The sequence below is a fragment of the Panthera uncia genome, assembly GCF_023721935.1.
Source record: "Panthera uncia isolate 11264 chromosome A1 unlocalized genomic scaffold, Puncia_PCG_1.0 HiC_scaffold_17, whole genome shotgun sequence".
NCBI classification, from domain to species: Eukaryota; Metazoa; Chordata; class Mammalia; order Carnivora; family Felidae; genus Panthera; species Panthera uncia.
The window spans coordinates 38,031,565-38,055,436 of NW_026057577.1; the positions used below are offsets into that span (position 1 = coordinate 38,031,565).

General features: G+C 35.7%; 1 protein-coding gene across 9 annotated transcripts in view; it reads left to right on the forward strand.

The window, feature by feature from the left end:
• TCERG1 (transcription elongation regulator 1) overlaps positions 1–23,872 on the forward strand; it is a 61,221-nt gene that overhangs the window by 31,701 nt on the left and 5,648 nt on the right. For 5 of the 9 annotated variants that reach the window (XM_049649415.1, XM_049649418.1, XM_049649424.1 and 2 more), the window contains 9 exons: positions 655–711; positions 862–928; positions 2,021–2,071; positions 3,417–3,552; positions 4,408–4,497; positions 12,741–12,859; positions 17,654–17,804; positions 21,356–21,520; positions 21,780–21,962. In XM_049649415.1, coding sequence (XP_049505372.1) covers positions 655–711; positions 862–928; positions 2,021–2,071; positions 3,417–3,552; positions 4,408–4,497; positions 12,741–12,859; positions 17,654–17,804; positions 21,356–21,520; positions 21,780–21,962 — 1,019 coding nt within the window. The remainder of the gene's footprint in view (positions 1–654; positions 712–861; positions 929–2,020; positions 2,072–3,416; positions 3,553–4,407; positions 4,498–12,740; positions 12,860–17,653; positions 17,805–21,355; positions 21,521–21,779; positions 21,963–23,872) is intronic. The other 4 variants (XM_049649416.1, XM_049649421.1, XM_049649420.1 and 1 more) reach the window with 1 other exon arrangement.

Here is a 23,872-nt window from a genome sequence, read left to right on the forward strand (position 1 = left end):
CTGACTTAAACCACCCAGGCACCCCAAAGCTTAGTCTTTTAAAGTAATTGAAACTTAGGGAAGGCAAGCCTTATTTCTGACAATATAAAGACAAACCTTTTTAAGAGATTATCTTTTAAGGTACCTCATGTTCAGGCAGCATTTCAATGTATATAATGAATACCAATATTTATACATAATTTTGATTGCATATTTTTTATTGGTAATTTGCCTTCATTTTGATATGATTGTTTTTATAGAGCCCCCCTTCATCAAATGTAGAAGCATAAATGAATCACTAATACTTCCAATGAAATAAATTCTCATCCATGTCATTTATAATAATTGAGAAGTCTTCATGGATTGTGTATATTTGGTGCTACATTTTTTGCTTAGGAGTCACTTTCAAATCAGTGAAACTTTCCCTGTCTGTTGCTAAAGACACTAGGCATTAGTTTTTCCCATGTGTCATGAATAAACATTTCAAAGTGAATTAGAAATTTAATATAAAGGGAAGATTAATATAAGAAGTATAGAATTGTGTTTTGTTTAATGTTTTATAAAGGAGAGAATATTATGGGATGGATATGTTATGGAAACGGTGACTTTTTAAAAGAAAAGATTGTGTAATATGTGCATGTAACTTCATAATAATAACTGATACGTTTTTGCCAGGGCACCCGACCCCGACAATGCTGTCCATCCAAAAATGGCAATTCTCTATGAGTGCAAGTGAGTGAACTATAAATTGTACCTACTTTTTCATACTATTAAAGCAAGTGTTCTGGTAGTGGGTAGCAGAAGGATGAGTACTTAAGTATTTCAATTGTTGCTTGCTTATTTTTATATTCTGACAAGGTTTAATTAAATTTGATCTTACAGTTAAAGAAGAACAGGAATTAATGGAAGAACTTAATGAAGATGAACCTGTTAAAGCCAAAAAACGGAAGTAAGTAATACTTATAGTTTATGTAATTCAGGCAGATTATAGCTATTAAGTCACAGTCAGTTTGTGGATGTGACAACTAATATGTGTGTTGTTAGGAGACCGAAGTCATGATTGCTCTCTAAGGCCTGATATTAGAAAGCTTTGCTTTAGAGTGTAGAAATGGTGTCCTTACTGTTGCTAGATTTGCAGAATATTTGGTTATTTAAGTGTATATTATGAAGCCAAGTGACATTTTAGGAATTAGTTGATAAATTATTTTCAGATATTCATTAAGCTGGAATTTTATAAAAAATGAACTTCCTCCTTTAGTGTAGACCCTAACAGACACCATTTCAGAAAGTTCATAGTTATAGATACACAGACTTCCCTCTTTTTTTTATATACTTGTCACCTAGCTCTTCCTTGAGTCTATGGTTATTAATACCTGGTGTAGAGGGAACGTGTGAGCTTAGAACGAGCTTTGAGAGAAAGAGACTGCCATAAGTGGGAGCATTAGATTGGCCAGTGCTCTGTAGTTGAGTGAAATAGGAATGTTACTAATTAAGGGGGATCATAGGTGGGGGGTAGATGGTATTTGGCTGTGGCGGGAGGAGGGGAGGAATGGGACCATTATTTAGCAGCAAAACGGAAAGTTTGAAGACATTATTAGGAACTGGATGATCCATAGTCCTTATCTGAAAAGGACAGATTGAATGCAGCCAAATTATGGCAAGGAAATCAGTGAGACAAACCCTCGGAAGGGTGGTTCTTTTTAAAAAATCATTAGTGACAATATTAAAGACATTAAGATGTTAAAGAGAGTCACTCATAATCAACCAAAGTAACACAGCTATTTTCATTTTTGCAGTTGACTTTTTAGTTCTTGACCAAATATGTAAATACTTTTATTAGTTGTAATCAACTGACTTTGTGTGCTTTAAAAAAAAAAAAATTAGAATAAGACATTTGTTTTCTTAATTATTGTAAATGACTGTATTCATTCTGTTTATGTAACCATAATTTTGGATGTTCCTACAATGTTAAACTTTTAGGTTGTTTTTAATTGTTTGTTCTTATAGACAACTCTGTAAGGTTTTTAACTGCTTTTATCAGGAGAATGTCAAAGAAGTCCTTTATGTGGATTGCCCGAGCTTCTCTATTTAGGTACAAAGTTAAAAGCCTATTTTTCCTGGCTTAGTTTTTCTTTCTTTCTTTTATTGAGATAGATAGTGATAGTTTGTATTGTGACATTTTCATTTAGTATAATTCTGTAAAGGTTATTTGTTTTCATTAGTTATATTTCTTGGATGTCTTTTAATTGTTTATTTAAATAGTTCTTAAATAAATTATTATAAGAGGGTATATTGTTTGGCAAATTACTTTTACCTGTTTGTTTTGTGCATATCTTAGGTCACAGCCTATCTCGCTAAGTTCCTGCAGGTCACGGACTATGTCTTCTATTTCTTTTGATTCATTCCCTAAATTGCTAATTACCTCTCACTTAACCATATTTGCGGGTTAGCCATTTAAATCTCTTGGGCTACCTTCACTTCCCTATATAGCATGCTTTTGAGATTTGTGATGTTTTGTTTTTCCCAATTCCCTTAAGTTTGTGTAGGGAGTATGAACCAATTTCATTTTGATACTTAGCAGATCATATTTAAGGAGGAAGATCTGCTCAGACACACCCAAATATTATTGAATTACTTTCTCTTTTGGATTATTCATATGAATGGGCCTTCTTCATAGTGCAGATGTTTGAGAGGTGACTCAATTTCATGTTTACAATCTCACTTGAGTACCATACAGCAACAGGGTTGTCCTTAGCCCTGAGGTGCATTTTTGGAGGAAAAAGAAGTAGTTTAGTCATTGATGAACAGTTCTAATTCCATCTAACTACTCCTGGGCCTATGTTGCTCTCTGGGACCTGTCCTTCAACTTAAATCTCAACTTACCGCCCAGAAAGTGAGTAAAAAAGATGTCAGGTAGGTAAGGTATATATCTCACATAACCACTTGGCCAAGTTTGCAGATATTTGCATTTTATTTTCAAAATAAATATTTGAGATTACTAAGACTTATACCAGTTTTTATTAGATAAAAATATTTTACGGATCTATAATGTAAAACATTCTGGAAAATACTATTTTTCCTATATCATTTCAAGAACTAAAAATTATGTTTTGTGCTGTTTGTTTCTAACACATAGAGTTTTATTGCAATGTTAGGTTTTTTTTGTTTGTTTTTGAAAGTAAGGTAGTTCATTTTGTGTATCAGACAGAGAGACAGCACAATATAGCCATTGTAACATCATTAGAAGCTCATATAACTTTATTATAATGAAAGTTGCTTATCCCTTAGAGTTCATTTGAAACCCTCAATATAATTTTTTTTTTGCCAAAAATATGCTGCTCAGTAGTGAGTCTTGAATATTCCATTGATTTAAAGATTTTAGTAAGATTCCTTGTTAATATTTTGTCAGTTGATGCCTTATATTTTATTTTTTATAGGAGAGACGATAATAAAGACATTGATTCAGAGAAAGAAGCTGCCATGGAAGCTGAAATTAAAGCTGCCCGAGAAAGGGCCATTGTCCCTCTGGAGGCCCGAATGAAGCAGTTCAAGGACATGCTGCTAGAGAGAGGGGTCAGAAAACAATCTTTGGGGGAGATATTTCTGTTTTGTATAAGTAATATAAATATGTCTTGCTAAAAGGTCAAATCTAAGGTTAGTGCTCATGTTTGGGGGGGGAGGTAAGGGAAGCCTATCAAATTACTGTACTCTCTCAAGCAGCCTTTTTCTTGGCTCATCGTATCATGTTTGACTAAATGCCTTTTTACTGTCCTTTTAAATACAAATAACATTTAATGTTATTTGTTGGGTCAAATGTTGATCCAACATTTGTTGGGTCATTAAATTTTGGTGAGTAATATAAGATGAGTATTAACAGAGTATTAACATTACAGAGTGGCGGACGACATGGGATAGGTAAGGTATATGTAATTTTTCTTTTAATACTTTCAGAATGGCTTTTGGTTAAAGGAGAACTGGTACTTTATGATATTATTAATAGAGCTTAATTGAGAGGGGTTTTGACGTTTTGGTTATGTTCACAGATTCATTTGAATAAGTTTAACTGTTCAGTTTAAAATTGCAACATTGTTCACAAGATTGGAGCAAGCATGGGAAATCAAAATGCAAATCTTCAAGGCTTTTTCTGATGTACTGATTTTTAAAATGTCACACAGTAGTGGTTATTTTAATGAGTAATTAGGTGTGTGTTATTTGTATATAATACAGAAATGTTCAGAGCCAATTAGTGTGGAAATTTGCTGTTGCTAGCCTCCCACTGCTTGTCATTTATTAGTGATGGAAACTTCAGTATGGTTTTTATTATGCCTCCTTTTTAAGCAGATGTCCTGTAGATTTCAAGGAAAATTATATGACCTTTATGTTTTTAGAGCCAACTTAATTATGAGGCAATACATTTTTATTTTAAAGGTGTCTGCTTTTTCAACGTGGGAGAAGGAGTTGCACAAGATAGTTTTTGATCCTCGGTACTTACTTCTCAATCCTAAAGAGAGAAAACAGGTAAAAGGAAAATAACATTATTTAAAAAATGTATATCCCTTAACAGCATAATTTAAAAACGTAAGGAATAAAATGCCATCCTTTCCCCCCACACACACACAGTACTCAAAACGCATAGTCTCATATCTTAGAACACATTTACCCTCTCTGTGGGCATTTCTGCCTCAGAAATACTTGCATATTTTTGCCTTTATTATGGACGTGGGTATTGCTTCATGAGTATCCTGTCCTTGTGCCTCATAATATGCTGATGTTGTATCAGGGAGTTTTCAAAATTCATTTTAAATGCGTTTATTAATTTACTTTTTACTGGGCAAATGTTGCAGATTTATAGTAGAAAAATAGCAATATACAGACGAGTAGAAAGGCAGAAGAAACACCTACAATCCTACCCGACTGATTGGACCATAACTGGACCCTGGTCTTGTAGCCTTCCTCTGTGTGCCAGTATATATGCATGAGTGTGTGTGGTAGGTAGACAACACTCAGAGACCCGTTTACATTTTAAGCACACAAGTCTACATCTAAGCACCATCTGTTAGAATGTCTCTTCATCATAAGCTTAAAGAATTGATGGACACTTCAGGGTCTCTGCTCATTTAGTGTCAACATGAATTAGACTTGCCATGTTATTGAGTGCCATTATTCCTGTGATGATTCAGCAATACATATCCTCTCACAGTGATCACTTCGTCCTCTAAATCCTTGCACATTTCCAACTTACATAGTTTCTGAGTTACCTGGACCACCCTGACACTGAGCTCTGTAGAATGGTGAGTATGTTGAACTACTTGCTAGAGGGCTATTGAGCTACGACAAGATTTCATTTGGTAGTCTATTCTTGATTTGTAATTTAATAGTTGGCGTAATTCTCTGCACTGTTTGTGCCATTATGCATGTAGGTCTCATCACAAACTTTTTATAAAGAGAGGAAATTTACATTGTGCCAGACATGTATTTTAGTCTGTGTAATAGAAAAGTATGATTTTCCAAAGGTACTTGCATCTGCATTTCAAACACAGTAGGGGTGTGTGTGTGTGTGTGTGTGTGTGTGTGTGTGTGTGTTTTAAACTGTGTGTAATGGTCTCTATCAAAAAGTATAAATCATCCTTGATTCCTTACTTCTCCCCTCTGTGCATTTCAAGTCTGTTAGCAAAATCTACCTCCAAAAGCTTGTAAATACAACTTACTCACCATTTACCCCACTAACACTGTAGTTCAGGGCACCGTTACCATTTCTCAGCATCTGTGTAGCCCCTGACTGACCTCTTTGCTTCCTTCTGTTCTTGCTTTTTGGAGTCAAGTTCTTTTTCCACATAGCAGCCAGACTAATTTTACATTTAAGAGGCAAATTAAGGCACTGTTACTGTTCCCTTGCTCAAAAAATGTACATTGCTTACCATTTCATTTAGGATAAAACTGGAATTCTTTATCATGGCTTGTAGGATTATACTTACACTCTTATCTTCATAGTTCTTGAAGGTCTTGTCTTAGATTCATTCATTCTGGCCACAGTTCCTTTGTTGTGCTTTGAACAAGCTGGGTACATTCTGATACTTGGCTCTTCCTCTGTCTGGAGTGTTCTTCCCCTAGGTGTTTGCATATGCCCCATGATTTTATTCAGGTGCTTGTCCAAGTGCCTTCTGAGCCATGTGTCTCTTTGCTTTCTTTCCTTTTTAGCACTCACAGCTCTAATTATCTAAAATTATCTACTGTCTTCTCCGGCTGCAGAATATAAATTCTGAGGGCTGGAACTTTGTTCATTGCTATATGTGTAACGCCTGCAGCAGTGCTTAACCTAAATATCCCTGAAGGATTACTTTAAAACCTTAGTGATGTGACTCTTCATGCTGCTGAGTGTTATAGTTTCCGAGTTAAATTACAAGTGCGTATTGAGAGCTAAAATTCTTTCCCAATTTTACAGGCATTTTGTAAGCTGATGGTGTTACCTCTTATTAAGAGTAATACTTAAAAAGACGAAAAATATCAAGCATTTTTCCATTTAAATAAAGACTACTTAAAGGTTCTCATCCTTTTTGAGTAAAATTCTTAAAACTGGAGTGTAAGAAATGAAAGGAGAAGCAAACATTTGGAATTAATATGTGTACTTTTTTAGTAGTTAGTTTTATTTGCATGAGAGTGTAAAATCAGGGAGAAACCAGTTAAGTTACATATTTAAGTTAAATTTAAGTTTAAGTTACATATTAAGTATCTAGGTCGTGTATTTGCACTTTGTAACTCCATTTCTGAAATTTGTATTTTGATTTAAAACAACTAACAATTTTATTGAAAATGTCTGTGTGCAAGTGCATCTCTTTTACTTTTCTAGCTATCTGTAGATTTACGTATATCTGTATATTTATGTATATTTTACATCATTCTAGAAGTATTTTATATAATTGTAACCATAAGTTTTAACTTAAGATTTTCTTCATTTAATCTTGTTTTTGATAAAAGATCACTTGAGGAGTCAGAAATAGTTTTGTTTTGTTTTGTTTTTTGTTTTGACAGTTTTTTTTTAATGTTTATTTTTGAGAGAGATAGAGTGGGGTGGGGCAGAGAGAGAGGGAGACAGAGAATCTGAAGTGGGCTCTATGCTGACAGCAGGGAGTCCACTTCGGGGCTTGAATTCACGAACTGTGAGATCATAACCTGAGTTGAAGTTGGATGCCTAACCAACGAAGCTGCTGAGGTGCCCCTGTTTTGACAAAGTTTTAAACTGAATAACATTTTTAAACAGAAGCAGACCATTTCCATGCAGGATATTAGACTCTGAGGTAGAGACTAGTTATGCTAACACTTAAAATTGGGGGCACCTGGGTGGCTCCATCGGTTAAACATCTGACTTTTGATGTCAGGGTTGTAAGTTCAATCCCTGTGTTGGGCTCAGTGGTGGGCATGAAGCCTCCTTAAAAAAAAAAAAAAAAAAAAAGGTAGCTTATTTCAAAAATAAGCACTTTAATGTAGTATGTGTTATTGAGAGCTTTTTAAGGTTGATGTATTACAAATAGTAATACGTTACCAATATAGTTACTCATTGTCAACTGGCCATCTTGGCCACTCTTTACTGGATCAGTATCAAAGTATAAATTGAATTAAATTGAAATGAGAATGAAATGAAATAATAGAGGTGTCTTGAAAAACTCTGTTCCTCTATACATTGAATACTTGGACGTCAAATGTGTAGGTATTTTTCTATATCAGTCAGTTCTCTGATACCAGCTGGTGTCCTACCATTAAATTGAATTCTGACACTACACGGAATTAGAATCATATCCCATAGATTAAAGGCTTAGACCCACGAGACCTTCCCTCTCTTCAAATGCTTATCACAAGTAGTACCTTCTACACACTTCAGTTTAGCTACAACTCAGGGATTCCCCTGTTCCCCTCCTCAGCTTTAATAATTTGCTATAATGGCTCACAGAACTCTGGGAAGCACTTATGTTTATTGGTTTATAATATAATAAAGGATATGATAAGGGGTACAGTTGAACGGCAGATGATAAGACACGTGGGATGAGGTCTGGAAGTGTCCTGAGTCCCTGAACTTCTGTCCCTGTGAAGTTGGAGTGTGCCATTCTCCTGGTACATGGATATGTTCACCAAGCTCGCAGTTCTCTGAATGCTTTTGGCTATGATTTTTATGGGGACAGCTTACATAGGCATGGTTGATTAAATCATTTACCATTGGTGATTGGACTCAGTCACCAGCCATTGAAAGTTCCAGTGTTCTAATCACATGGTTGATTCCACTGGCAGCTATCTGCCATCCTGTGGTTATCTAGAGAGACTTTCCAGAAATCACCTCCTGACACTAACTTTGATGTAGTTGAAAGGGGCTTGGTATGAATAACATAAACTTGCTCTTTTCTCCTTTATCTAATTCAGCGACAGGACAAAAGCCAGGTACAACAGTAGAGGCTCCTGTCTCTCCTATCACTTAGGAAATTAAAAGGGTTTTAGGAGTTCTTGCCAGGAGCCAGGACAGAGACCATATATGTATATATATATATATATTTTTTTTTCTTCTTCTTCTTTTCTTTTTAATTTAAATTCCACTTCACATATATTGTAATATTAGTTCCAGGTATACCTGGTGCTCATCACAAGTGCACTCCTTAATCCCTGTCACCTATTTAATCCACCTCCCCACCCACCTACCCTCTGGTAACCATCCATTTGTTCTTTGTACTTAAGAGTCTGTTTCTTGGTTTGCTTCTCTCTTTTCCCTTTGCCATTGTGTTTTCCCTTTGCCATTTGTTGTGTTTCTTAAATTCCACACGAGTGAAATCATACGATATTTGTCTTTTTCTGATTTATTTTGCTTAGCATAACACTCTAGCTCCATCCATGTTGGAAATGGCAAATATATATATTTTCTTAAAACACAGTATCACACCCATACTTTTCACAAACTTACTTTTCACAAACTTCTGTGTTGAAGAAAAATATACATACATTAAAATCTAAACGTCATAAATTTCACAAAGTGAGCATACTGTGTAATTATGTAGATTAAGAAATGGAAATGGTTATGCAGGATGGCTAAGTCCTGAAGGTCTGTACAGCATAGTGCCTATAGCTAGCAGTACTATATCGTATACTGAAATTTTTGCTAGGATGATAGATCTTATGTTAAGGGTTTTTAATATCACTTAAAAATAAGAATAAATCAAAAGGGCTGGAGGAACCTTATGGAGGTGGATATGTTTACGTCATAGACTGTGGTGGTTTCCTAGATGTATATTTATCTCCAAACTCACAAGTTGTATACATTAAATATGAACAACTTTTTGTATATCAATTATACCTCAGTAAAGTTGTTTAAAACCGAAAAGAAGGGGCTCCTGGGTGGCTCAGTTGGTTGAGCATCCGACTTTGGCTCAGGTCATGATCTCGCAGTACATGGTTTCAAGCCCTGCATCAGGCTCTGTGCTGACAGCTCAGAGCCTGGAGCCTGCTTTGGATTCTGTGTCTCCTTCTCTCTCTGCCCCTCTCCTGCTCGCCCTCTGTCCCCCTCTGTCTCTGTCAAACATACATAAACATCAAAACAATTTGTTTGAAAAAATAATAAAAACGAAAAGAAATGGAATATAGCACCCTAGAAGCTACATTGGCTTAGACAATGTAGCTCTTTAATATGGATGTTTTGATTACATCTATAGAAGTCTACTAGAAATTTTTTATAAAAACTTAACAACTTTGGTTGTGTTTATTGTAACATTCACAAGTTGATGTTTTAAGAAAATAACCGCTTAAAATAGGGGACCTAAAAAGCTCAAGTGTATTGGGAAGCATGACACAAGTAATTAGGAGAAGCTTGGAAGCATACCAGAACTCCTAATTTTCTTTGAGAAGGTGATCTCAGCTAGCGATTCCTAACCTTGGTGTGGGATATCCCAGAGGAAGGGTTGTGAAGTTTTCTCCAGCCTCTGAAAAGAAAGTTAATATAAATTCATTGGGCTTATTTGTAGTTCACTACTTTTACAAATAAGAAAGTATATACCAAAAAGGGAGAGAGGGCTTGAGAAGAACCCTCTTGTCCACATGGGTCAGCCTGCACATGCTTTCAGGATTTATTGCAGTGCTGTATTGGGATGGTGCTGAAAATGGCCAATGTGCCTGACGGGAGATGGTGAGATAGTTGTAGGTATCTCTATACAGCTATTAAAGATTGGTAGACAGACATGGCCTGACCTGGAATAAAGTTTTCAGTTTTGTAAAGAACATTTTTTGTTTGACTTTTTCTAAAGATGTACATGCACACCTTTAAAGAGACAAATATTTCTGTAAAATATGCTAGGAAAAGTAATAGAGTGCTGCCCAGTTTTATCTTTCTAAAGACATTTCTTCCAGAGCGTGTGACTTGCTTCATTTCGGACTGGTTACCCTCTACACCTGACATACAGCTGTTATTTTTGAGGGTGACCAGTCTTTACCATCATCCTGAGATTTCCCTCATCTCGTTTTTGGGGGTAGAGACTTCACCTGTTTCCCTCATTATAAGTCTTTTTCTTTCTTGGTTTACTCCCTTTTGACCCATTCCATCCCTGTAATAGCATCTTGAGAGAACATGCATGGGAGATAAACTTTGGAGCCTTGCGTGTTTGCAAACATTCATTGTACCCTTAATTTGAAATTGGTTGTTTAAGATATTTGAAATTGGAAATCTTTCTCTTTCAGGATTTTGAAGACGTAGCTCTTTTTCTAGTTTTCAGTGTTGTGTTTGAAGCCATCAGTTTATGGGCCTTTGTTTATGGGCCTGTTTATTTTTCCTTTGTGGATGTGTAGGATCTCCTCTTAGTGTATAGCGTTCTGAAATCTCACCGTGATTGTGTACCTTGGTGGAAGGGGCCCATTATGCTGGGTGCTTGGTGGTCCTTTTAGTATGTAAACTCCTGTCTTTCAGTTCTGGGAGATTTTCTTACATTGTTTTTTTGCATTTGTTTCCAACCTGTTTATTCTTTCATTCTGGTACAGAGAATTTGCCCTTTTGGTCTTGTCCTTAAATTTTCTTTTCACCTGTTTTTTTAATTTTTCTTTTTTTAATGTTTATTTTTGAGAGAGAGAGAGAGACAGCATACCATGCGAGAGGGGAAGGGCCAGAGAGAGAGGGAGACATAGAATCTGAAGCTGGCTCCAGGCTCTGAGCTATCAGCCCAGATCCTGATGCGGGGCTCAAACTCATGGATTGCAAGATCATGACCTGAGCTGAAGTCAGACACTTAACCTACTGAGCCACCCCGGCGCCCTCTTTTCACCTATTTTCTACCTCTGCCCCTTTCTTTTGGATGACTTGCTCAACTTTATTGTGAAATCCTTTAATTTGAGTTTTCATTTTTTCTGTCCTTTAATTTTTAGGATTTCTTTTTGTTCTTTAAGTTTTTCTTGTTTTATGATTACAGTATATTTTGTTAGTTTTATTAGAAAATAAAACTTAACTTTAGTATGTTAAGTTAGGTATGCCCCCCCCTTTACCTTGAGAGATACTGCTTTACCTTTTAGAGCAAGAATTAGCAAGATTTTAAAATAAAGTGTCAGACAGTAAATATTTTAGCTTTGGGGGTCATTTGGTCTCTGTCCTAGTAGTGTAGTTCTGCTACTGTAACGAAGGAGCACCCACAGGTAGATAGATGTGAAGGAATGAGCCTGACTATTCCAATAAAGTTTTACTTGTGGACACTAAAATTTGGATTTCATTTAATTGTCACATGTCATGAAATGTTACAAAATTCTCTATTCCCTAACTATTTAAAAAATGTTAAAACTCTTTCTGGGCTGTACAAAAATAGGCAGCAGGCCAAGTTTGGCCAGCAGATTGTGAATTGCCCACCCTGGTTCTAGAGAATAATCACTTGCCTTTTACTGAGGCTCAGGAGTGGCAGAGCCCCCAGATACATGCTGTTGGCAAGGGAGATTTTCTGATGGACTCCTTCTTAAACAGCCTTACTGTAGCTGTACTCTGCCCTCACTTCCATGGATATCTGGTGCTGTCACTTCTGGAACTGTTTGAGGATTCTCTAATAAAAAAAGAATTGGTTTCTTTCTTTTCTTGACCACTGAATTTGGGTCAGCTCTCTCATTTTTGCCAGTTCCTCTACTGCTTATCCTTGTGCTTTTCATCTTCAAGACTTGCTCTTTCTTTTTCCCATTTGCCTGGTCTTGTTGGTTTGTGACTTAAAAAGGGAAATCCTCTCGTCATTGTATTGGCATTGGAAGAAAGGAAATAGATGTGCATGTTCAGTTTATTATCTTGTCTGTACATGATTAGGTGGGGGAAAATATGGGATAGATGTAAAGCATTACATTTTGGTAGAGATAATTATGTCTTAAAAAGCACAGAAATAAATGTAAACTATCTGTTCCATACTCTTAACGTTTTTTTTCTAGAAGAGATTTGGAAGGATTGTAATTTATATATTTTATATCCCCTGAAATTTTTTTAATATGCGTGTATTCAGTTTGTAATCAGGGACAATGAAAATTAAAGGGGCTTTTAACTTTGTTCTGGAAGTCTCAGCAGAGGGCTTGTGTGCTTCTGTAACACTGTCAACTGAAGTTTTAAAGTGAGACTTGCTACAGATAATCTGCATACAATTGAGATATCTAATTCATTTTTTTTTTCTATTATAGTTTGGACAAAGACATTGACTCAGTATTTTCTTACAGATTCCATAGTTTGGTAATTAAATTATTCCTATGGAAGACTAACTTGCCCAATTGGTTTATTTTTGTGATAGGTATTTGATCAATATGTAAAGACGAGGGCAGAGGAAGAACGCAGGGAAAAGAAAAACAAAATAATGCAAGCCAAGGAAGATTTCAAAAAAATGATGGAAGAAGCAAAATTTAATCCAAGGTATATGGTTCATTACTGTAACATTTCAAAATATGTATGTGCTTTCTTCTAAGATCAGCTAAGAGAATATGTATCTTTTGGATAATTGGACATGAAAAGTTTATTTCATTATTGGTTATGCATTTCTAATCTTTATTCTTAATATATTTCCTTTAGAGGAACCTCTTGTGCTCTGTGAGAGGCAGTGTCTAGATATGTTTTTGTCTGATATTTTCAGTTGATTGTTAATGCCTATTGAGTATGTGTAATGGGGTGAAGAAGAGGAGACATTTAAAACTTACGTGACTAGCATCATAAAAACAATAATATTTAGCATCATTTAGCGGATATCTTATGTGCACTTAAAAAGTTGTATGTACAAACTTATACATACATACATACATGCACTTGAAGCACATATATGTATACACACGTTATCTCATTATCTCACTCAGTCTTCTAAAACAGCCAGTATAGATTTATATGCTTGTCTCATACCTTACCCAAGTGAATGTAAGATTTCAACTGGATTCCAGTGTTAATACAGAATAGTCTAGGCAAGAGAAAATTACTTTTTATTTATGGTTTAGTTTTGGCAATAGTGTTTGTTACTTGGTTGCTGTGAATACCTCATAACGTGGATAATTTTTAAAACTGTAGGGTAGAATTATGGAGTGTCTTGTTTAAATGGCACTTTTTATAAAAGTTCATCTTGTTGAAACGGTTACTTTTGTCATTGCAAGTAGAGGAGAGAATGTTGTTTGAGAAAGTATATTTAATATTATAATTTTATATTTGAAACATGAAGAGAAACTTAGGGCATTAATACACATCTCAGATAATAAAGTTAATAGAGTATTTGGAGCTCTGAAGAACGTAACATTTGTCAGGGGAGAGTAGAGTTTCAGACTCTCCGAGGGGTCTTGGTCCTTTCTTTTTGGTTAATCAAAACATTGAGTTCATGGGTCAGTACTTGTGACTCAGTTATAAAAGACATTTGGGGAGGCAGTTGAGATTTGAGCATGGATGGATTGGTATTACATGGTATTAGAGAATTCACAATTTTCTTGGGTACGGTGGTTATAGAGGAAAAAGGATTTGCTCTGAGGAGATGCATGCTAAAATAGTTACAGATGAAGTCTCATGATGTCTGCAGCTTATTTTCAAATGATTCAGCAAAATACACTTATTTATTAAAACCCTTATGGATCTGACAATAACTGAGACTCTGAAGAGATTTCCATTTTGTGGATTTGACAAATTAAGTTACTGCTCTATGCCAGTACCCAGGCGGGCGCTCTTTTGGGGCTGACAGAATTGGTGGAGCAAGCTGTACCTTGCAGGTTACTTCAGAAAATAAAGCCATGAGACACATAACTAGAAGTCTTAGCACTTGGGACATTGTGCTGTATTGCTATATTGATGCATTTAACGTGACCCTAGAGATTAGGACCAAATTTAGTAAGTAGCAGAAAATGAGGAAAAACTTAAAATTGAGAAAATATGTCTGCTAACTTAAATTCTCTTTGAAATGGGAAGAGACTATATATATATTATAACTAGATTTTGTAGATAAAAAACATTGGAGTTTATTCTGAAGGAAAAAATGACTGGGGAGAATTTAGTGCCTATTTCTATGTCTTTCTTCTTTTTGGATTGAAAGAAATTTCAAGGCATATCTCCTTGGGTCAGTTCCTGGTCACTTCCCAGTCTCCTACCACTATTATCCACCCTCACCTCTCCCTGAGAGAAAAGGGTGACTGTCTGTTTACCAAGCAGCACTTTCTGGAGTTGAGAGATGAGTCCTGTAAAAATCTCTATCACCATCTAATGCTAAAATTTCATTTTAGTCTTTTCTAGTGAAAAATAATTATTTTACCTATTTTATTACAAATGATATAAATATATGTAAAATAATTCTCACTTTTAGAAATTGATTTTATATTTTATTTGTAGTTTTTTAATGTTTTTATTAAAGAAATTATTTTTTAGTGTTTATTTTTGAGAGAGAGAGAGTGAGAGACAGTGCGAGCAGGGAGGGGCAGAAAGAGAGGAAGACACAGAATCCAAAGCAGGCTGTAGTCTCTGAGCTGTCAGCACAGAGCCGACGTGGGGCTCCAACCCACAAACCGTGAGATCACAACCTGAGCCGAAGCCAAGATGCTTAACTGACTGAGCCACCCAGGCACCCCTTTAATGTGTATTTTTGAGAGAAAGAGATTGAGAATGAGCACAAGCAGGCCAGGGGCAGAGAGAGAGGAGTCACAGAATCCGAAGCAGGCTCCAGGCTCTGAGCTGTCAGTGCAGATCCCAACATGGGGCTCCAACCCATGAACTGCGAGATCATGACCTGAGCCGAAGTTGGATGCTTAACTGACTGAGACACCCAGGTGCCCCGATTTTACATTTAAAAACAGGTTTATTCTTTAATCATAGTAGTAATTCTCTCTTAAAATTAAAATGCAAGGTGCTTAGTTTATCGTGAAAACAAAACAGATTTAGTGGACTTACGTCTATGTCATTCTGTTCCTGGGATACACGTTTTTATTTTATTTAAACTTTTATTAAGTTTACCTATCCATTATTCAAACCAGGTTTGCAATGTATCCTGTTGTTAAAAAGTGTTGAATTAATGAAATTAGGTATTGTGAGTAACGATAGTTATATGTAAAAGATTATGAGAATCCTGGTTTGGTTAGCAAAGCTTCAAAATAGCAAATGTTAGCTATGAATGGTACTCGTAATCTTCAGTTGATGTTTTAAATACTAAATTCTGAAGTTAACCAGTTTATTTACAATTAAAGTTGTAATATAATCTTTGCTTTAACACCTAAGAAGATGCGTTCTATATTTGTATTGAAATAAACAGTTTTTAAAGGGAGAGAGTAAGATTTAGCTTTGCCTTCTAAAAAAAACTTGCTAAATATGGGAGTATTTATTATAAGACAAATTATTACGTAAGGTGAAAGCTTCAAATATTGAAATATATCCAAATGTATGAATTATAAATGCCTTTTATTTGTGGAGAAAGTTTTTTTTTATACTGAGCCTCATTATCCCTCGTAGGCCTCATTTTTTTATGTAGCCTTCTTGGCAGCTTGCTTTGCTTTTTGGATCTATGCATTGATGTTTTCATCAAATTTGGAAAATTTTTGATCAGCATTTTTTCTGTTCTGATTGATTCTTTTCTCTTTTAGAATTCTAATTATCTGACAAATCCCTGAGACTATTCCCCTCCTACCCCAATTTTTTTTTGTGTGTATTCTTTTGATGAGATAACTGTTACTGATCTAATTTGGAGTCATTAGCTCTTTATTCTAGGTCTACTCTTTTGTTTTTTTTAAATTTTTTTTTTTTCAACGTTTTTTTATTTATTTTTGGGACAGAGAGAGACAGAGCATGAACGGGGGAGGGGCAGAGAGAGAGGGAGACACAGAATCGGAAACAGGCTCCAGGCTCCGAGCCATCAGCCCAGAGCCTGACGAGGGGCTCGAACTCAACAGACCGCGAGATCGTGACCTGGCTGAAGTCGGACGCTTAACCGACTGCGCCACCCAGGCGCCCCGGTCTACTCTTTTGTTAAGCCCACCCAATGAATTTTTCCTTTCAGTTAGTTTTAGGTTCTTTTTTCCTATTTTCTGTGTCTTTGCTAAAACTCCCTTTTATTCATTCATTAAGGCCATGTTTTTAGTTCTTTGAATCTATTTTTCTTAAATTCTTTCAATATACTTACAATATTTTTAAAGGATTTGTCTCTTCCAGAACAGCGTCTGAGCATTTTCAGTTCAGTTTCTGTGGATTGAAAAATTTTTTTGATTTGGGTTATACATTCTTTGTATGTTTAGTGTTGTCTGATTGAATATTGAAAATAGTGGATTATAGACACTCTGAAAGTCTATTCCCTTACTCTGAAGAGTGGATTTTTGTTTTCGCAGGCAGTTTAGTTACAGGCTGATCACCTGAATATAGCTTTGATTTAAGGCTTTGTTAGTGTGGGTCTCAGAAGTTGGAAGTTTCTCAACAGTCCAGCTTTGTCTCCATTGTGCAGCTTTTGTGGACTTTAGTGTCCTAATGCTGTTCTTTTTCTGCACTACTCAGTTTCTAACATTTGTTTTTTGCTCTTAACCAGGTAGCACTTTGGCAGGGGATGCGGTTTTTCCCTGCTATTGTACCCTTCAGTCTTGGCCATCTATTCATGGGGAATCACCTTGTGGTATATTTACTGGGTACTATCTTTCTAGAGCTTCTTCCCTTGCCATTTTAACACCCAGACTCTGATCTTTACTACTTGTAGCTATTGGGACTGCTGTACTCTGCTTGGACTGTAGCTCTCTGTACCTTGGGAAATTGTCCGGCGGCATAGGGCAGTGGGCCTTTCCTCAGTCTTACTACTACCCTACCTATTATGCACTGTTTTGGAATCATTTGCCTCATACATTTGTCTTCTTTCACAGTTGTTTCTGGAAGGAGATCTAATTCGGTAGTTAACTCCACCATGGCTAGAAGCAAGACTCAGCCTCTTCTTAGTGTGGAAATAGATGAGCTCTTAAGTCTCTTGAAGCACATACATTTTTTGTTCTCTGATGTGTTATCCCCCAGTGTCATGCTTGACAGCGTACAAATCACCAACCACATTTTCACCCTTTAGCCCTCTTGTACTCCTTTCTGTAGCTCATTGTTTACTCTTTAGGCAAATGTTGGGACTCAGTGAGTCTTTGGCACATATTCTGGCTGGAAAAATGGTATCTTCTTCTATACCTTTCTATAAGCAGAAATAGTTCTACCAAAGTTAGCACACTTGCCATTTTGTTACAGAGCTACTTTTAGTGAATTTGCAGCCAAGCATGCTAAAGATTCAAGATTCAAAGCAATTGAAAAGATGAAAGATCGAGAAGCCTTGTTTAATGAATTTGTGGCAGCTGCAAGGAAGAAAGAGAAAGAAGATTCGAAGACCAGAGGTGAGAAGGTAAGATGAGGTGATTGACAGGAGCGTGAATGGGAAGAGACTAAGCTGGGGCCATGTTTCTGATCTCATTCATGGGCATAGATCACAGGACCCCCAGACTGGTTAGCTTTGTAAGTTCACTTTTACAGTTGTTTACGTGTGTGTATTCAGTCACTTTACTTCCATAATGCTTATTTTAATAAGTTTACTAAAGTACATAGATTTGCTTTAAATTTTATTAATACTGAGTTTGCTCAGTACACCCAGAACTGACTGTTAGATCTTTCTACTCACTGGTGCCTGCTAAAATTCAAGATTCCTAATAAGCGGTAACCTTTAAATTTTAAAAAGCTTTTTTATCTTTTTTGCCTTCTAACAGCATTTTAGTGACTTTCTAATCTTTTAGTAAACATATCTTACATATAAATTATTGCTTATCAGAAATAAAGGTCAGCTATGAAAGATTAATGAATTCCAAATGTCACTTGGTAGTGGTGTCAGGAGCGGAGAGGAGCCCACCACTGGGGAGGCAGGCGGGTGGAGACCGCACCGGAGGTGCGCGGGCCATCAGAACACGCAGCCGCTCTCCTTAGTCCCCCTGTGTGCTTGTGGATGGAGATGAAGAACCTCTGAAGCCTAATCATTTTTGACATTTAAAATGGGCTCTCATTCCAGAAAGTTAAAACATCACAAATTCTATTAAGGAATGTCATGAGGGAAGTAATACCATTCTTAATGGGCTCAAGCCTCCTGCACTGTAAATAGCAACAGTATTGGGTGAAATAACTTTTGTCAGAAATACCTGAAATTTCCTGATTATCTGGTTTCTTGGGCTTCAGTGGAGATTCTTCCAGAATTATTATTTCACCATTAACTTTTTTTTTTTCTGCAAATGATTATGCTTCTCAGGAAATGTGCAGAATTGAGTTCTGTGTAAACATTGTGTATGCTGAATTAGAATCATGTTAATGTATTGTTTGCTACTTTTGACTTTTGGTAATACCTTATTTGATTAAAGAATACCAAGTAAAATAAATAGTTGATACTGTGTGATTGCTTTTATACAAATTGAATGTTTTTCTCTTTGCATTTATAACCAATGTTCTTTTTCTAAACACTCTTTTTGTAACTATTTTGTGTATTCTGTTTTATAACAAGTGGATAGACTTTACAGTTTTGTGCTGTGCGGCCTGTCAATCAGTTCAGTCTGACAGCTGTCAATCACTGATACGCAAAGTATAATGGGATTCCCTAGTGAGGAAAGAATTGGTATCTCTGTGTGGTGACTTTAGCCTCCCGCAGTTCCGGTACTTTACATTTTTTTAGTCTTTTTTCCTTATGAAGTGATGAGAGTTGTGCCCAAAATGTGTTAAAGTAAATTAAATAGATATTGCATCTAAATAAAGCTACTATATTCAGCTTTACTTTCTTTCGATTGTAAAATAATTCTCTAAGTTATAGGTTTCGCTTTGTACCTTTACTAAATTTTTAAAAAAGAGGCAGGAAATAAGTGAAACTTTCTCAGCCAATTTAAAGAATGCAAAATTACTTACTAACTAGGCCCTGGGAACAAATCTTTAAGAGTTTAAATACAGTGTATTTTACATTCACGGTCTGAGAAGTAGCTGGTTAATTAAGTTTTATTAGTTTCTTCATGACTTTTAATGATTATTCCTATGAAGTATATTGTCTATACTGTTTTTTTTTAAACCCCATTTTAGCTGTATGTAATTGAATAGTAAGATTAGTGCTCGTAGCATGGTGCTAGTTTATTGGAGTTTGCTTTCTTTATTCTTATGATTCTCTAATTGTTGTTTGTAGTATTGAGGTAATGCAGTTAACAGCCAGATAATAAAAGTTTTTTGCTAAGTCAAAAACCTGTAAAGGACACTGACTTTTGGTGAAGTAGCCCCCACCTTTGGTAGACATTTTCAAGCTAAAGAGAAAAATCATTTGCAGGTAGCTTTCACTGGTAATTTTCCATTTTATAAAAAATGCCCCTAAAATTCTGCTTACTTTTGCTAGACTGTTTTGTCTGCCAAAGTAGCTACCTTCAAGGTTTTTTAAATTTTATTATACTGTATAACCCATTTTTATAAAACTGTGGTTCAAATAAGATACCTTTTGGAACAACACATTTGAAGTTGCACACAATAGAGTTAATCCTCTCATGAAGTGCATTTTTCTCTCTTTCCTCACTTAAATTTTCTTCTGAACAAGTTAAGTATTTTACAGTACATTAGGCTTAGGAGACTGTTTTCCCCTGTTAAAGTGAACAGCCTAGATGGTAAGGTACTTTGATTTGGGGAGAGAAGAAAATTGGGAATGTGGAGTCTTGGATTGCTGCTAATGGGTAACTTAAATTTTTTGACATTTATGCAGTTGTTGATAGTTCTCATACAAATGGCAGCTTTGGTAAGCCATGTATAGCCTGTAATGGTAATATCCACAGTGAGAGGAAGTTAAAATTTAATTTTATTTAAAATTCACTGTTTATACATCACACATTTTTAAAACTGTAAGATAGTCATTTTTAGGCTTTGTGTCTAATATTTGAAAATTGTCTTAAGTCAATATAAATTGACTTGGAAATTGGCTTGGAAAGATTCCTGTTTAAAATAGCTTGCATGTTTTATTTAACATAAATTTTGTAAATTTTGCTTTCTAGTTTTCACAGGCATCTAGGAATTTGGTGTTCATCATGTCAGATACAAAGTAGACAAGATGAACAGAAAAATTGTTACATCACTATATCAAGTAGTTGCTTTTTCATTGTGTGAAAATACTGGATTTATGAGTATTTCTTATTACTACAAAGTTAAGAGCCAAGTTCAGTAGTAAAAGAAATCCACAGCTGATTAGCTCTTGGTTTTTAAAAAATTCTCTAATAGGAAAGAAACTCTTTTCTTATAATCTTACTAGTGTTTTCCAGAAATGACATTATCCTCTCTTAATTCTCTGTTAGGGGAGATGAGAGTTTGGAATAGGCAGAAAGAATGTGATTCCATTTCTAATTTCTGATTCCTTTGGTCACGTGGGAAGCCAGCATGTTTAATTCAGACTTGTTATTTGTGCTCATCTATTTCTAAATTCCCCTATTGTAACAAACAAAAATTATATTCATCTACTTTTTAAAATAAGTCATTATTATTAACTTGATGTTAAAATGTAGTTTACTGTCAGTTCATAAACCTGATTGTTATCTAAAAATAAATATAAATTCTTATTTCTTATAAAAACGTGGCATTGCTGAAATGAAAAAGTTAACAACCTAAAAAAATTTTTTTTCTGTATTTGAATAATTTGACTGGAGAAAATTATTTATCTTGAGTTTGGTAGATTTTAAATGAGAGTTTATGTCTGTTGATTTTTATATTTATCATGAAAGAGCAATTCTGATACTCTTTTTGACTAAAATTTATTCCACTATAAATAAATGAATTTAAAAAGTTATTATTCTCATCTTTAAGGTAAGTGAACAATTTTTTCTGGTTGTAAACATTTGCATATGAGGAATTTCTCATGGTGGATTCCCCCCACCCCCCATTCCCTGATAATGTTTTGAAATACAGATTAAATCGGATTTCTTTGAACTGTTATCTAATCATCACTTGGACAGTCAGTCCCGATGGAGCAAAGTAAAAGACAAAGTAGAAAGTGATCCACGTTACAAGGCAGTGGATAGTTCTTCAATGAGAGAAGACCTTTTCAAACAGTACATTGAAAAAATAGCCAAGGTAACTATTGTGTTTATTTATACTATAAATATGGAATAAGAAAATTCTTAATTGCATCATAAAGGTATTAGCTGCTGTTTGGGATTTGGAATTTTTCCTGTCAGTATAATTAATATAAGGATCTCTAGCACATGTAGTTGATTTGGAAACGAGGTACAGTGTTAATGTATATTCTTGGTAAAACCCAGGTTTGAAATTCTGTATTTGGCAAGCCACTTACTCTGGGAACATATCTTGATAATGTAATTTTACTTTATAGAATTTGGACTCAGAAAAAGAAAAGGAGCTTGAAAGGCAAGCCCGCATTGAGGCAAGCCTTCGAGAACGAGAAAGAGAGGTTCAAAAGGCACGTTCAGAACAAACAAAAGAAATAGATCGAGAGAGAGAGCAACACAAACGAGAAGAAGCTATCCAGAATTTCAAGGCTCTTTTATCTGACATGGTATATATTCCTCTCACTCCCCTCTCCTCCCCCCCCCCACCCCCAGCCCTGTCCCTTAAGTACTGGATATTAGAGATCTATTAGGTTGTCTTGTTAGTGCAAATTTTAATATTCTTTAAATGGAATCTGAGAGATCTAATTTGGTAAGTTTCATAAAGTGTTTTAAAATAGTATTAGCACCCACTAGAATAAGAAAACCATTGTTATTTAACATTTTCAGAAGTTTCTTTGTACATATAAAAATGTATAATCTTTTAGTCTCAAAGGTAACTTTTTATTCTTGATGGAAGTCATCTTAAATTATTACACACTTACATGCCATAATAATAAACAAAATGTGCTGAATAGAATTAAACCTTTTGCTTGGTGATTTAGGGTCACCACTGTGGTGATGAATGATTGTACATGTAAATGGTATGAGGTCTAGACTGGAGGTGTACTGACCCCAGGAGATAGATACTCTGGAATTTTCTTGCCAGCGCTTCTGCACATCACCCAGGGTTGCTGAGGTGTGTAGGGTTTTGTCTGTATAGCCAGTGCACCGAGGCCACTCTGCTGTGGCCATGGTCCACATGTTTTGTCCCCTCTCTGTGTCACCATCTCTCCTACTATTTCTTTTCTCTCTTTCATAAGGACTCTTGTTGTTACTACTACTACTGTCAGTTCTTTGGATTTCTTCCCTTGCTTCTACTGGTATGTTTTGAGTTTCCTCTTTCTGTTCTCTGGCTAGTTACAGTCATTCACTGATTTCTTTCCCTGCGTTTACTTTTCCCCACATTCATTCTCTTTATCGCAGTCACAGAAATCATCCTAAAAACCAAATCTGATTTTGTCACTCTCCCTGTTGCTTTCACAGAGAGAAGCTTCTCTACTCTTAGTGGTTGCAAACATCTAAAATTCAGTTGTCTTAGCATAATATATGACTTCATTCCTTAACCCCCCTACCACCTTCATGTTATGTTACCCTCTTTGGTTTTCTCTCTTGCCCCTTTAAGCTCTAGCCTTTCTGCACTTAGTTCTAATGAACCATATTTACACTTAATGAATTCTGGCATTAGTCATGCTAATCCCTCCACCTAGAATACTTCAAGTGCGCTTGAAAACTCATTTTTCAAGAGCACACCCAGATAACTCTTCTTTGAGGCTGATCTTGACCCATCTAAGGCAGATTTGTTTTCACTGTTCCCCTTGCCTGCCCTGTGGTCAGCATACACCTCACAGCACTTATTATGTGCTTTTGCCGTTACTTGCTTACTTGCCTCTCTTCTCTTAAAAAAGTTGAGTCCTTTGAAGGAAGGGGTAGTGTCTGTCTTTGTTTTTCCAGTACCAAGCTCCGTGTTCAGCTGACTCATTTTTAGGTGCTTGATAAATGTTGATTAAATAAATGTTTTTATATTTTTCTTCTTTCTTACCTTTCTGTCTTTTTAGCCTCCCATATTTCTTAGCATTGGCAGTGGTGTAACTAGCAGTAACTTGTATTGCCATTACCAGCAGTGAAGCATAATCTTGTGCTGGTTGTTGAACCAGCCTGATCTGTCACGTCTTCTCTTACTGACCATGTTAATTCTTGCTTATGCTTTGAAATGTCACTTCCAGTATGTAGTTGATAAGTACAAATTTGAGCTCAAGATCTGTTGGTGGGTTTTTTTTCCTGTCACCTCTTTAGTTCTGTAGCAAGATATTTCCTGTTTTATTTCTATCCATTTCTCCTACTCAAGGTTGGTAAGATGTTAAATAGAGTGCCTAAGTACGATTAAAGTAATTCTCTTCATCTTTCTACACCTCTGAATCCATACTTGATAGCTTGCTTGGGTGAGCTCTGAGAGGTGGGATTTCTGGTTTAAAGAAGCAGATTTTTAGTGACTATTTAAGGTGGAGTCACCAGAAGCTTCCGTTATTAATTGTATCAT